At 44.6% G+C, this 12335-nt stretch overlaps 7 protein-coding genes across 7 annotated transcripts; all 7 read left to right on the forward strand.

Moving 5' to 3' along the window:
- Window positions 1-195: 195 nt before the first annotated feature.
- Window positions 196-594, forward strand: TM35_000064800 (uncharacterized protein; the record flags this gene model as incomplete). The annotated part of the gene is made up of 1 exon (XM_029023517.1): window positions 196-594. The coding sequence occupies one exon, from the start codon at window positions 196-198 to the stop codon at window positions 592-594; it is 399 nt and encodes a 132-aa protein (XP_028885541.1).
- A 368-nt stretch (window positions 595-962) lies between these two features.
- On the forward strand, window positions 963-1865 carry TM35_000064810 (uncharacterized protein; the record flags this gene model as incomplete). Its single annotated transcript, XM_029023518.1, has 1 exon — window positions 963-1865. The coding sequence occupies one exon, from the start codon at window positions 963-965 to the stop codon at window positions 1863-1865; it is 903 nt and encodes a 300-aa protein (XP_028885542.1).
- Window positions 1866-2223: 358 nt separating this feature from the next.
- Window positions 2224-3879, forward strand: TM35_000064820 (oxidoreductase; the record flags this gene model as incomplete). The annotated part of the gene is made up of 1 exon (XM_029023519.1): window positions 2224-3879. The coding sequence occupies one exon, from the start codon at window positions 2224-2226 to the stop codon at window positions 3877-3879; it is 1656 nt and encodes a 551-aa protein (XP_028885543.1).
- Window positions 3880-4494: 615 nt separating this feature from the next.
- TM35_000064830 (replication factor C, subunit 4) lies at window positions 4495-5523 on the forward strand (the record flags this gene model as incomplete). The annotated part of the gene is made up of 1 exon (XM_029023520.1): window positions 4495-5523. The coding sequence occupies one exon, from the start codon at window positions 4495-4497 to the stop codon at window positions 5521-5523; it is 1029 nt and encodes a 342-aa protein (XP_028885544.1).
- A 609-nt stretch (window positions 5524-6132) lies between these two features.
- Window positions 6133-7776, forward strand: TM35_000064840 (uncharacterized protein; the record flags this gene model as incomplete). The annotated part of the gene is made up of 1 exon (XM_029023521.1): window positions 6133-7776. The coding sequence occupies one exon, from the start codon at window positions 6133-6135 to the stop codon at window positions 7774-7776; it is 1644 nt and encodes a 547-aa protein (XP_028885545.1).
- Window positions 7777-8257: 481 nt separating this feature from the next.
- Window positions 8258-9175, forward strand: TM35_000064850 (phosphoenolpyruvate mutase; the record flags this gene model as incomplete). Its single annotated transcript, XM_029023522.1, has 1 exon — window positions 8258-9175. The coding sequence occupies one exon, from the start codon at window positions 8258-8260 to the stop codon at window positions 9173-9175; it is 918 nt and encodes a 305-aa protein (XP_028885546.1).
- Window positions 9176-10570: 1395 nt separating this feature from the next.
- On the forward strand, window positions 10571-11362 carry TM35_000064860 (14-3-3 protein; the record flags this gene model as incomplete). The annotated part of the gene is made up of 1 exon (XM_029023523.1): window positions 10571-11362. The coding sequence occupies one exon, from the start codon at window positions 10571-10573 to the stop codon at window positions 11360-11362; it is 792 nt and encodes a 263-aa protein (XP_028885547.1).
- Between the last annotated feature and the right edge of the window lie 973 nt (window positions 11363-12335).

Genomic DNA, 12335 nt, shown 5'->3' on the forward strand with positions numbered 1-12335 from the left:
TCATTCACTGTGATATTAACAATTATGTGCAAATTCACATACATACACAAGTGTATATCTGATTTATTTTTTTCGTTTATCGTTTTGACCCCTTTTTTCTCTCCATAATTTAAAAAAAATGATCTATTCTCTTTTTATTTTTAAATACCACTCTTAGTGCTTTGTGGTTAGAAATATATTAATCTTTAGAGAAAAATGCTGGATGTTTTACTATCGTCCTTCGTTCTGCTAGTTGTAGCACTCATTACATTTGCAGGTGCAGCCATTATTGTGCGTGGTGGATTCTTTAGACTAGCGGTAGGTGCTCTAGTGATGGCGCTGCTGCTCTCAATCCTTTTATCCTCCTGTGCTGTATTACTTCTGCAGGCGACAAGTGATCTTCCACAAAATATATTGTTTGTTTCGGTGATACGAGCGGTGTTGGGAGCTGTTGCACAACCAACAATTTCTGGTATTGTACTATTGGCCATGCTTTTTGTTGGGGCCTCAAGCGCTTCTCGTGTTTGTGGCTTAATAGAGGACATTCAAATTCTTTTGGATGCACACAAGGCATTTCTGGATACAGAAGTATCTCAAGAGAAATCAAAAAAATAGTTCCCATATATATATATATATATCTCCTATGAAATGGAGGAGACATGGTGTGGCCTTGTTGTTGTTGTTATTGTTGTTGCTGTCGTTGATTCTTTTTATTTTCGTCTCTTGTCACCTTTGAGAGGCTCTTATCATCTCTATATCCACACGGATTCACGTATATCTTTACACATCCACGTGACCTCACAGACGTGCTTTTTTTTTCTCTCTCTCTCTCCTCTTTCTTTCTTTCCTTTTCTTTGTAATATATGTATATAATATTTTATTATTTTTTTTGTATTCTTTTTTTTCCCCCCTTTGCTTTGTTATTAACTCTGTATTTAAAAAAAAAAAATACTACTAAAAGGGTATACGCCAGCAGAGTAGTAATGGATGGCCTATACCTCCTTAGTAAGGCACAATTCCACCAGCTTGCTACACACATATCACTTTACCACGAGGATGCCTCGCCTGGCTACCGAACACTAGGCGAGCAATGTCTGCGACTTGCCGGCCTCAACCCCAATCGATATGTCTACTGGAATGTGCCTAACATGAGTACCTACTTTGGAAAGTCTGTACCCCTTGATGTGCATGGTGGCTATGTGCTTGTTGATGAAAATGCCGCTGGGCGGATCGCAACAAGTCATGGTATGCTTCGCTACTCATATCTTTCTGCTGCTGTGCGGGCGAAGGAGGGAGGACGTTGGCGATATGATTTCATGACAATGAATTTCACACTTGGTGTGGGAGTTGCCAGTGGATTTGCAGGACTCTCCATAGGTAGAGGACGATGGGCATGGATGCGGCGACATCCTGTTGGTAGTATTGCCGTCAGTCTTCTCACTTGCGTGGTTGCCACAGTGGCAGCACGTCAGGCCATTCGTGCACTTGGTATTGGTGTTGTCACTGCACAGAAGAGCCACAAGAAGGCATTAACAAAGTTAGATTGTGTAGATTGCCTTGATGATGTGAACCGTTACACCGCCCAACAGGTGGAGGATCTCCGCAAACAAGAAATCCCGCAGCAGCCGGGAATGCCGCCACCGCCGGAAGAGTTTGTAAAGCGATTTGAGCGTGGCACACAACTGCAGATTAAGTTATTAGAAGTGGATATGGAAGAAGTGCGGGTGGCACGAAAACGACTCGCCTCTCACTTCTGCGACGTGCATCGTGGACTGCGTGAAAGTGAGAGTTATGCCACTTCATCGACACTTCCTATTCTTCCTGCAGATATTGAACGTTCAAAGGAAAGGCTTCAAGAGGAGCAGGCGGAGGTTACGACAAAGTGAAACCACATGAGATGATGGAGGAAACACTGATTGCGGACGAAAAAAAGAAAAAGTGGGAGAGGGAGATAACGAGAGAAGTATATATTGGAAGGAAAGTAAAAAAAAAAAAAGAAAAACAAACATGAGGAGAAGTATCCGAAAAAGAACAAAAAAACAAATAGTATAACGAAAGTTATGATCAAAGAATAGTCGATGGAAGAAGCTTATTCTTTCTGAAGGGAGATGAGGTGGCGGTTGAGTAGAGTCTCTGCTATATTTATTTTATTTTGCTTTCTTTTCACTCCCCTTTCTTTTTTTTTTTTCTCTTTTTCTATCACTCTAATGATGACCCTGCAAGGGGTTGAAAGGGTGTACACAGATGTCGGCGAAGGGGATCTTTGATGTTCTCATCCTTGGAGCAGGCACAGCGGGTTGCGCAGCTGCTCGTTCCATAGCACTAAAGTACCCAAACGCGTCGGTGTGTCTTGTTGAGAAGGGCACTCGACGGCCTCCGCCTTTAGCGATGCGTGTGCCGTTGTTAACGCCCATGATTCCATCACTGCGCAGCACGCGAGAGTTTATTCGTACATACTCTGGGGTCCCAGAAAGCAGTTTAGGTGGTAGACAACTCACTTATGTGCGGGGATGTGGACTAGGTGGTAGCAGTTGGTGTAATGATATGAGATATCTTCGTGGTACCGCCGCAGACTATGAGGCGTGGAATGATCCCGCATGGTCCTTTGAAAAATTATTACCTTTCTTTAAGAAACTAGAGCGGAACTCACGTGGTGGCTCAGAGTTTCACGGCGATAATGGTCCCCTCGCCGTTTCAGACGCTCCACGGTCGAATATTAATTCGGAGTTAAATATCCGATGGTTTGAGGCCTGTGAAGCACTTGGAATACCAGAGACCGTAGACTTTAATCATGGAGTGGCGGATGGATTTTCAGCTTTCCAGTCACATATCAAAAGAGGGGTACGCGTTGATATCTTTGATGCACTTTTAGAGGTGGATAGACACTTATTTCCCAATTTAACGATTATGTCAGGTGTAACAGCTCATCGACTTGTTTTTGATAGTCAACAAGTTAGAGGCGTTGAGATTCTTCATAAAGGACGTGAAGTAGAAATTCTTTCTGCACCCCGAGTTGTTATTTGTTTAGGTTCTTTAGATTCACCAGCATTGCTACAACGCAGTGGGGTTGGGGCTGAGGGGAAAGTTGCTGAACTTCCCAATGTTGGAAAAAACCTCATTCAGTCCTGTTGTGCAACTATCGTATTTGGCATCAAACAAAATACCAATCTTCACAGCAAATCTATAAGTGGGCGCAATGCTAAATATCTTCTGCGCCAGTGGCAAGAATATGGAGAGGAACGTTCTGGTATATTTGCATCATTTGTAGAGGGTGGAGCGTTTGTGCGCTCAACTCCGACATTACAATCACCTGATTTATCCTTAACTTTTTTCCCAACTCCTAATGTGCGTTGGTGCGGTTATATTCCATTTGATGGCTTTGCTGTACGTATAGCACACCACTACCCAAAAAGTCGTGGAGAAGTTATGGATATATCGGCATCTGAAAAAGAAAAAGAAAAAAAAGGGAAAAACAAAAATCATAATTCCCTTCGTATTACAAGTGGTATGCTCTCCAATCAGCACGATGTGCAATGTATGGATGAGGGTGTGCGTTGGGTCGGTTCACTCTGCACGGCGGCGATGTCCATGCACCATCATGATCTTCACGGCATCCCAACATCACCTTTCGCATCACTCGGGGTGTATGTGCGGCATCCACCGCGCGGTTTGCAGACAAAACTCGACACCGCCGCGTTTCTTGGAGAGTATGCAGAAAGTAGCGGTAATCTTTTTGGAACTTGTGCCATTGGAGAAGTTGTGGACGGTGCGTTGCGGGTGCGGGGTGTGGACGGTGTGCACGTGGCAGACGCCAGCATTGTACCGACCCCAACGTGCGGTGAGAGCTCTGTTATTGGTGCCGCTATTGGATCAAGAGTAGCGTTATTTTTACAAGTATAGAGAGTACAGTCAGGTGGGTGTGGAGGGGGTATTCTCTGTGCTATATATATATTTATTTTTTTCTTATTCTTTTCCATTCCCCCCTCGTTCTGTTTTATCTTTTTTACATATATGTTGTGTTTATTGTTTCTGTCTCTCTTCTGTTTGTGTTTGTGTGTGTGTTTCCTATTGGTTTGTTACTCTCAGCACGGTATTACCTTTTTTCTTCCTTTTTTTTTTCTCTTCACTTGCCTATTCCACATTTCTCAAATGATGTTCTTAGTGCTGGCGGTTACTACATTGTTGGTGAGCAGCACTACAAAGAGTGTAAGAGAGGACTCGATAATACGGGAAGGAAAAGAAAAGAGGTTGACCAAACAAGGAGGATAACGATCTCTACAGACACAACTGCTTACTGGATTTTCCCTCACAGTAAAAAAGGAAAGAAAGAAGAAAAAATAATAGAGTTAAGCGAATAGAGGAAAACGAAAGAAAAAAAATAATAATAACAACAACAATCCCAACAAAAAAGAAAGGCAAAAGAAAAGTCGTGGTTATTGTGATTGTGATTGTTTTTATTTATTTATTTTATTTTTCTTATTCTTCGCATCGGTTTTTCTGTGTTTGCACTCGGAAATGTCACGACCACAGCAACAAGTGGTACCATGGGTGGAGAAGTACCGTCCTCAGTCGATATCAGACATCGTCGGCAACGTGGACGCCGTAGCGCGACTGCAAGTCATTGCTCGTGAGGGGAATTTACCAAATCTTCTTCTCTGTGGTCCACCAGGTACAGGTAAGACCACTAGCATGCTCTGTCTTGCCCGAAGTCTGCTAAGTGATCAGACAGGTGGAAATGCGGCATTAAAAGAAGCGGTACTTGAACTTAACGCCAGTGATGACCGTGGTCTTGATGTTGTAAGAGAAAAAATTAAACTCTTTGCACAGACTAAAAAGACACTTCCACAGAAGGTAAGCGATTCTAACCAACAGAAGATAAATCTTCACAAGATTGTTATTCTTGATGAGGCGGACAGTATGACACCAGCAGCCCAACAGGCTTTACGTCGTACTATGGAGCTTCACTCTAGTACTACACGATTTGCCTTTGCCTGCAATAACAGTCATAAAATTATTGAACCTATTCAATCAAGATGTGCTGTAGTCCGCTTTAAGAAACTTTCTCATGCAGACATTTTAAAGCGTTTAACGTTTATTATTCAACAAGAAAATGTTACATACACGGATGATGGACTTGAAGCACTTTTATACTTAGCAGATGGTGATCTTCGTGCGGCTGTAAATGCGCTACAAGCGACATGTTCTGGTTACGGTGTAGTGAATGCGGAGAATGTCTTTAAAGTCTGTGATCAACCACACCCTTTGCTTGTAGAGAGTATTATGAGTAGTTGTCTGCAGAACAAGAACTTGGCGGAAGCACACAAGGAGCTGCAGAGGTTGCTAGGTCGAGGTTACGCAGCATCTGATGTTATCTCTACATTCTTTAGGGTAGGACAGAATCCAAAGTTGTTTCGTAATGAGCAGCAGCAATTAGCTGTACTGCGGATCATTGGTGAAACGACGATGCGAATTGCCGAAGGTGTTGGAACACCTCTACAACTTGCATCCATGCTGGCCCGGATAACCATTGCGGCGGCATCCTAAGTGGAGAGTCTTTGTTTCAATTCAAAGGAGACACCTATGCATGTGAAAGTCTCAGAAGCAGAAAAAGGAACAGAAGACTCTACACAAACACACATACAATATATATGAGTGAGGGATGGAGAGAAAGTGATAGACGAAAAGAAAAAAAAAGAAAACATAGAAAAAAAAAAGATAATAATAGACAAACCATGTTTTTTTTTTTTTTTTTCTTGCCTCGTTTTACGCAGACATGGTGAGTATCCTTTGTTTTTTCTTTTCGGTGTCTATCTATCTGTACGGGTGGTCTCTTCGAAGAAAAAGAAAGAAAGAAAGAAGGGGGTAGAGAGAAAGAGAGAGAGAGAAACCAATAATGACGCAGTGTTCTTGTTAAATAATGTGAATGCGCGTGCATTTTTTACATTCTCCGCATATCTGCCTCTTCTGTGTGGCTACTTATTACTTCTCCGTAGCTTGGAGGATAGTCGAATTTGGAGTACTAGTCGGTTTAATGAGTTTTTTTTTTTAATTTTTTACCTTTTCCTTCATTTTTTTTTCTAATCTATCTGCTTATTTACTTAACACCTTTCTCTTGTTTTACGTCTTTATATTTAGAGCTGTGTTTAGGTGAGAATGACATCTCATGCAGATCTTCTCGCTGCCTGTGCGGAGTTTCAGGAGAACTTCGCCAGCCTGAATGGCAAATATAATGTCGTTGTACAAGAGCTTCATAGCGAGAAGGAAACGAATGAGCGACTACGGAAGCAGCTAGAGTCATTGCGTGGGAATGAGGAGAAACTACAAGAGACGATGCGTGAGCTGAAGAAAGACCTTGAGGAGGCCAACACGTACAAGGAGCGTTACCTCGCCTCTAATGTGACGGTGGAGCACTTAAAGGGTCGACTGGAGAATGCCCGCCGTGCGGTCGCCGACAAGATGCTGGAGCACGAGCAGGAGCTGGAGCAGCTGCGCGAGCAGAACAAGGACCTCCTGCAGCGCGTGGGGGTGTGTGAGGACGCGGGGCTCACCCAGCGGCTGCGGCGGCAGGTGTGTGAGCTGGAGGCCCGCTGTGCGGAGCTGAGCGGCCAGCTGCTGGAGGAGCGCGAGCGGGGCGGGCAGCAGCTGCTGGTGGCCCACAACGCCCTCCGCGAGCAGCAGGCGCGGCTGGTGGAGCTCGAGCAGCGCAGCCGGGCGCTGGAGTCGGAAGTGACGCAAATGCGGTCTCTCGTCCGGCGATCGTCGGAGCTGCAGAACGACGCCGCCGTCGCGCGGGAGCGGGCCGCGTTGGAGGCTCGGCAGGCGGCCGCTCAACTCGCCGCGGCGGAATCGCAGCGAAGAGACGCGGAGTCGCAGCGCGCACAAATGGCGGAGGCCCACGCAGCGGAAGTGGCGGAACTGCGGGCCGCAGCCGCGAAGGCCGCCGCGGAGGCAACTAGTCGCAGTCGGGCACTCACAACAGAAATCGACGGCATCTCGGCAGAACTGCGGGAGGCGCGATCACAACTCGCAGAGGCAGAACGGCAGGCAAACGAACGCGTCGCAGCCGTACGGGCAGCAGAACGGGTCGCAGCCGCAGCTCTGCAGGCACAACTCACAGACGCACGCACAGAGGCACAAGCGCAGGCCGCACAGCTGCAGGCAACACTACAACAGTTGCAGGCTGCTCAGCGGGAAGCACAAGCGCAGCGAGAGGCGACACAACGAGAGGCAGCGGCGGGTGAACAATTACGCGCCAAACTCGATACACATACGCAGCAACACGCATGGATTATGGCACAACGCGAACACGAGACGGCGCAGTTAGCCGCAGCACGCCGTCAGGTGGAGCAGTTGCAATCAGCACAGCGTGAACATGAGGCCGCACACGATGCGGCGGAGCGACTACGCTTGCAACTGCGTTTCTGCGAAGATGAACTGCAGGAGGCGCGGCGACTTGCAGATGCCGCAGACGCGCGTGTGCGAGATGTGGAAGAGGCTGCCGAACGTCGTCTACGCGCCCAGCGGCAGGAGTTGAAGGATGTGAAGAAACAGGCACGGGCAGACCGTTCAAAGGCGGATGCTGTACGGCGAAAGCTTGTACAAGCACTCCTAGAACGTGACACAGTACTGCCATCATCTTCAACAATAGTACCACAACCACTGCAACAAGAACGAGGACGAGATGTTGCTGCTTCATATACACATCAAACAGGTGGATTTGATGTGCTTTCAGTGCTTCGCGGGCAGAATGAACAGGCAGAGGCACTACACCACCGTATCATAGAGTTATCTCGGTGATTACACCCGAGGGAGGTTAACAACACGAATAAAAAGAAAAACACAATTGACATGTCGTGTTTGCCTTAGATGCTACAGTTGCTCACTTTCCCCCATATTATTATTTGTTATTTTTATCATTACAATCACGCGTTTTTCATATGCGTGTACATATAGACTGATATATACGTAAATATATATATATATATAGAATTTTATTAGAGGAGTGATTTGATTTCTTGATGGATTACTGGTAAAAGTTTACTATAGTTCTGAGTTTTTATTATTCAAGCTATATTTCTTTTTTTTTTGTTGTTAATATGCTTTTTTTTTTCTTATTATTGTTTTTCATTTCCCCAACAGAGAACTCTCTCGCAAAGGCGAAAACTGGAGCAGAAGAAAAAAAGAAAGGAAAAAGGAGCATCTGACTTCGGAGTGGGTGACGGCAGCAATACTGATCAATATATCCACTAATAACAGGAAGATTCACAATTTTTTTTGAATGCGACACTGTAGTGGTCTTCCTCAGAAGACGCGGCTTTTGCGAGAGCTGCTGCGCTCGAAGGATTTGAGCTTCCTAATGGAGGCACATAACGGCCTTTCTGCACGTATTGTGGAGGAAAGTGGCTTTAAAGCCATCTGGGCTTCCGGTCTCTCAATATCGGCTCAGATGGGATTCCGTGATAACAACGAGGCTAGTTGGACACAGGTGTGTGGTGTAGCGGAATGTATGAGTGATGCCACAGATATTCCCATTCTCCTTGACGCGGATACGGGGTACGGCAACTTCAACAATGCCAGACTGTTGGTGCGCAAGCTGGAGCAGATTGGCGTGGCAGGAGCCTGTGTAGAGGACAAGCTATTTCCCAAGACGAATAGTTTGTTGGATAAGGGCCGACCACAACCTCTTGCAGATGTGGACGAGTTTAAACTTAAGATACGTGCCATGAAAGACACACAGACGGATGATAACTTTTGCGTTGTTGCGCGTGTAGAGTCCTTTATTGCCGGTTGGCCGCTGGAAGAGGCCCTGCGCCGGGCGACGGCATATGCAGAGGCGGGAGCGGATGCTGTTCTTATCCACAGTAAGCGGAAGGATGCTTCTGAAATTGACGCCTTCATGACCCACTGGAATAAGAGCAGTGATAGCAGTCGGGTGCCTGTAGTCATTGTCCCTACAAACTACGCCACTGTGCCATGTTCACACTTTCGTGAAATTGGTATTAGTAGTGTTATTTGGGCAAATCACAATTTGCGGGCATCTATAGCTGCCATGCAGGCAACATCGCGGGCTATTTACACTCAGGAATCAATTCTCCCAGTGGAGGCGAATGTGGCACCCGTGAAGGAGGTCTTTCGACTGCAGCGACTGGATGAATATCTTAAGGCAGAAGATAAGTACCTCCCGAAACTGAAATAAGAGAGAAAGAAATAAAGAAGAGAATCCAGAGAGGTAAAGAAAAAAATAAAAACAAAACAAAACAAAAAGGCATAATAATGAACGGTGAGTGGGAGAGAGAGATAGAGAGAGCAACAGGAGCAGCAAGGAAAAATAAAAATTGTATTGAAATGGCAGAGAGTCAAAATAATATTCCTAACGTGGTGTGTAACACCATTTTATCTTTTTTTTTTTTTGTTTTTCTCTTTTTTTTTCATTTTTTCTCTTCGGTACTGGTCATCGGTAATATGCCTGACAAAATTCTTGGATTCTATTGTTTGCTTGCTACTCACATATTGAGTGATTTTGCATGATGCACTTTTCTTCATGTTTGAGTGCGTGTCTCTGTGTGTGTTTGTATGCGTTCATTGTTTTTGTTTTTCTCTTTTTTTTCTCAGTTATATTGAGCCACTGAGCTCTTTTTCTTGTGGACTACAGGTGTGTATGTTGTGTGTTGGGAAAAAGAGGTAGAATGAGATGTGGTTTTAATTTGTGGGCACTGCAAATAATATTTTGGATAATTAAAACGTAGACAAACACACCCATTCACCCCACATAGAGGGAAGAAGAGAGAGAGATTATATATATATATATGGATTGAGAGATAAAGAGAGAGAGGGAAGGCAAGCAAAGTACCGAGAATAATGACAACAACAAGAATAGTTGGGGATAGGGAACGAAGAGAAGGGGCAAGCTCAACTAGTATACCGCATGTTGTCCAATAGCTAAATAATGGAATGAATGGATTGTTTGGGTGTCAACGTGTGAAGTTCGTTTCATTTGTGTTTTTTTTTTAAATAAGATTTCTTATGTTCATTTGTTTGTTCTCCTTCCTGCGAATGAACATGGACGATTACCTTTTTTTTCATCTGTTCAACAACATTCTCTGTTTCTTTCCATCTTTTACCTTTCTATGGTTTTTGTTAACTTGCGTAAACTGTGATTCCTCAGCTATTGTTTCTTTCTTCATTTTCATCTTCTTCATTTTTTTTCTTTTTTACACCTTTTCGCCTTGACCTTGTAGTTATCAGCAAAAAGAAAACAAAAACAACACTAAAAAAGCAACATACCTTTCAACATCAGGGAAGCGAAAGAAAAAAAAAAAAAGACAAGGAAAGAAAAAAAAAAGGGGTTTAGGGCAAAAAAAGAGAGAGAAATCCTTAGACTTGGAAGAAAGAAAAGGGAAAAAAAGGGAGGTAATCCGAGAAAAAGAAATAGAAGGAAAGGAGGAACACGTGAACTTGCAGAGTCGAAAGAACACGTAGACCAACAGAGCGACCCCAGACGGGAAAGTAAAGCAAAGAAAAGAAGCGAAAAGAAAAACCGAAAGGTAGAAAAAAGAAACCAACCAACTATTCAAGAAAGAAAAAAAGAATAATGGCTGAGACAATCAAGTGGCACAATGCAGCTATTCAGGACGAGCTTGTCCCAAAGAAAAGTCCATCGGAGTTTAAACTCCCCGACAGTGTGAAGGAGCTCGTGTTTATGGCGAAGCTAACAGAGGAGGCAGAGCGTTATGATGAGATGGTGTTGTGTATGCGTAAGCTGGTGAAGCTCAACAGCGAGCTCGACACGGAGGAGCGCAATCTTCTCTCCATGGCGTACAAGAACGTGATTGGCAGCCGCCGCAATGCCTGGCGCATCATCACCTCCATTGAAAGCCGCGAGAGTGCGAAGGAGAAGAGTGACAATCTCGCCCTTATCGCCACGCTGCGGCGGGAGTTTGAGTCGGAGCTCGCGGCGATCTGCGATGATCTGCTGGCGCTGCTCGACACGTATCTCATCCCCGCAGCGCAGGGCGGCGAGACGAAGGTCTTTTATCTCAAGATGAAGGGCGACTACCACCGCTACTACGCAGAGATCGCCCAGCACGAGGCGGGCCAGCGACAGGCCGCACTCGACGCCTACGCAAAGGCCACGGAAGTGGCGAACTCGTCACTGGCGCCAACACACCCCATCCGCCTCGGCCTCGCGCTGAACTTCTCGGTATTTTATTATGAGATTATGAAGGAGCACGAGAAGGGATTCCAACTCGCCCGCCAGGCGTACGATGAGGCCGTCACGGAACTTGAGACACTTGACGACGAGGCCTACCGTGAGTCCAATCTCATTGTGCGGCTGCTGCGCGATAATCTTAATCTCTGGACCGATGAGCAGCCGGCAAACTGAGCAGCCGTGCAGCAACAGCAGAAGTAGTAATAGTAGAACAAAAACAAAAAAAAAAAGCAGAAGAAGGCGCATCAGTGGGTGTGGGTGGGAGTGTGGGAGAGAAAGAGAGGGGGAGAGAGAGAGAGAGAGAGAGGAATAATAGCGAGGGAGACTAGACTTGATACTGACGAGGTATATAAGAACAAGGGAGAGAGAGAGAAGAAAAGAGGGATATGTCATGGAAGACAATAAACATCTGGCTCAAGGAATCCAAGCTGTGCAAGAGGAGTATATATGTTTATATATATATTTATATATGGGCCTGTGTTTGAGATGATGGGAAAAAAGAAAAAAAAAACATAGTACAAAGTAAATAAATGAATGAGGGGGAAAAATGAAGAGAACCACCGCAAAGATGACAAGAAGTAGCAACAGCGTCATAAAAAAAAAAAAAAAAAAAAAAACAAATGCAAACGAAAAGTAGAACAAAGAAGAGTAGAAAGAAGAGTAGAAAATTAGTGTATATGGAAACCATAAGAATATATGACGTTTTTGTTTTTTAAAAAAGAACGAACCGTACATTCTTGTGCACTGTTTTTCTCTCTTTTTCTCCTTTTTTTTCTCTTTCCTTTATTATTTTACTCTCATACATGCTTGGACTTTTGTGTTCTTTTTTCTTTTTCTGTGCAGACATGTATTCATCTGGACGCTCCCTTGTACACCAACCCTTTGCTCATCGAATGGGGAAGGAATGACACCCATGAGAGGGAAAATAAAACAAACCAAAAAACAAAAAAAAAAACAACAAAGAAGACATCACGACGGAGGAAGAAATAAGAAATCAGAGCAAAACAGGCAACTAGCCAATGCTTGTGCGAGTGAAAGGCAAGGAGAAGTAAAGAAAAAAAAAAGAAAAGAACCGAAACAACGTTGTGTGAAACCTTTGTAAACCTATACCGGAGAGAAAGGAAAAAAAAAAAATAGAGAGAGGGAG

The sequence above is a fragment of the Trypanosoma theileri genome, assembly GCF_002087225.1.
Source record: "Trypanosoma theileri isolate Edinburgh chromosome Unknown TM35_Tth_6_V1, whole genome shotgun sequence".
NCBI lineage: Eukaryota > Euglenozoa > Kinetoplastea > Trypanosomatida > Trypanosomatidae > Trypanosoma > Trypanosoma theileri.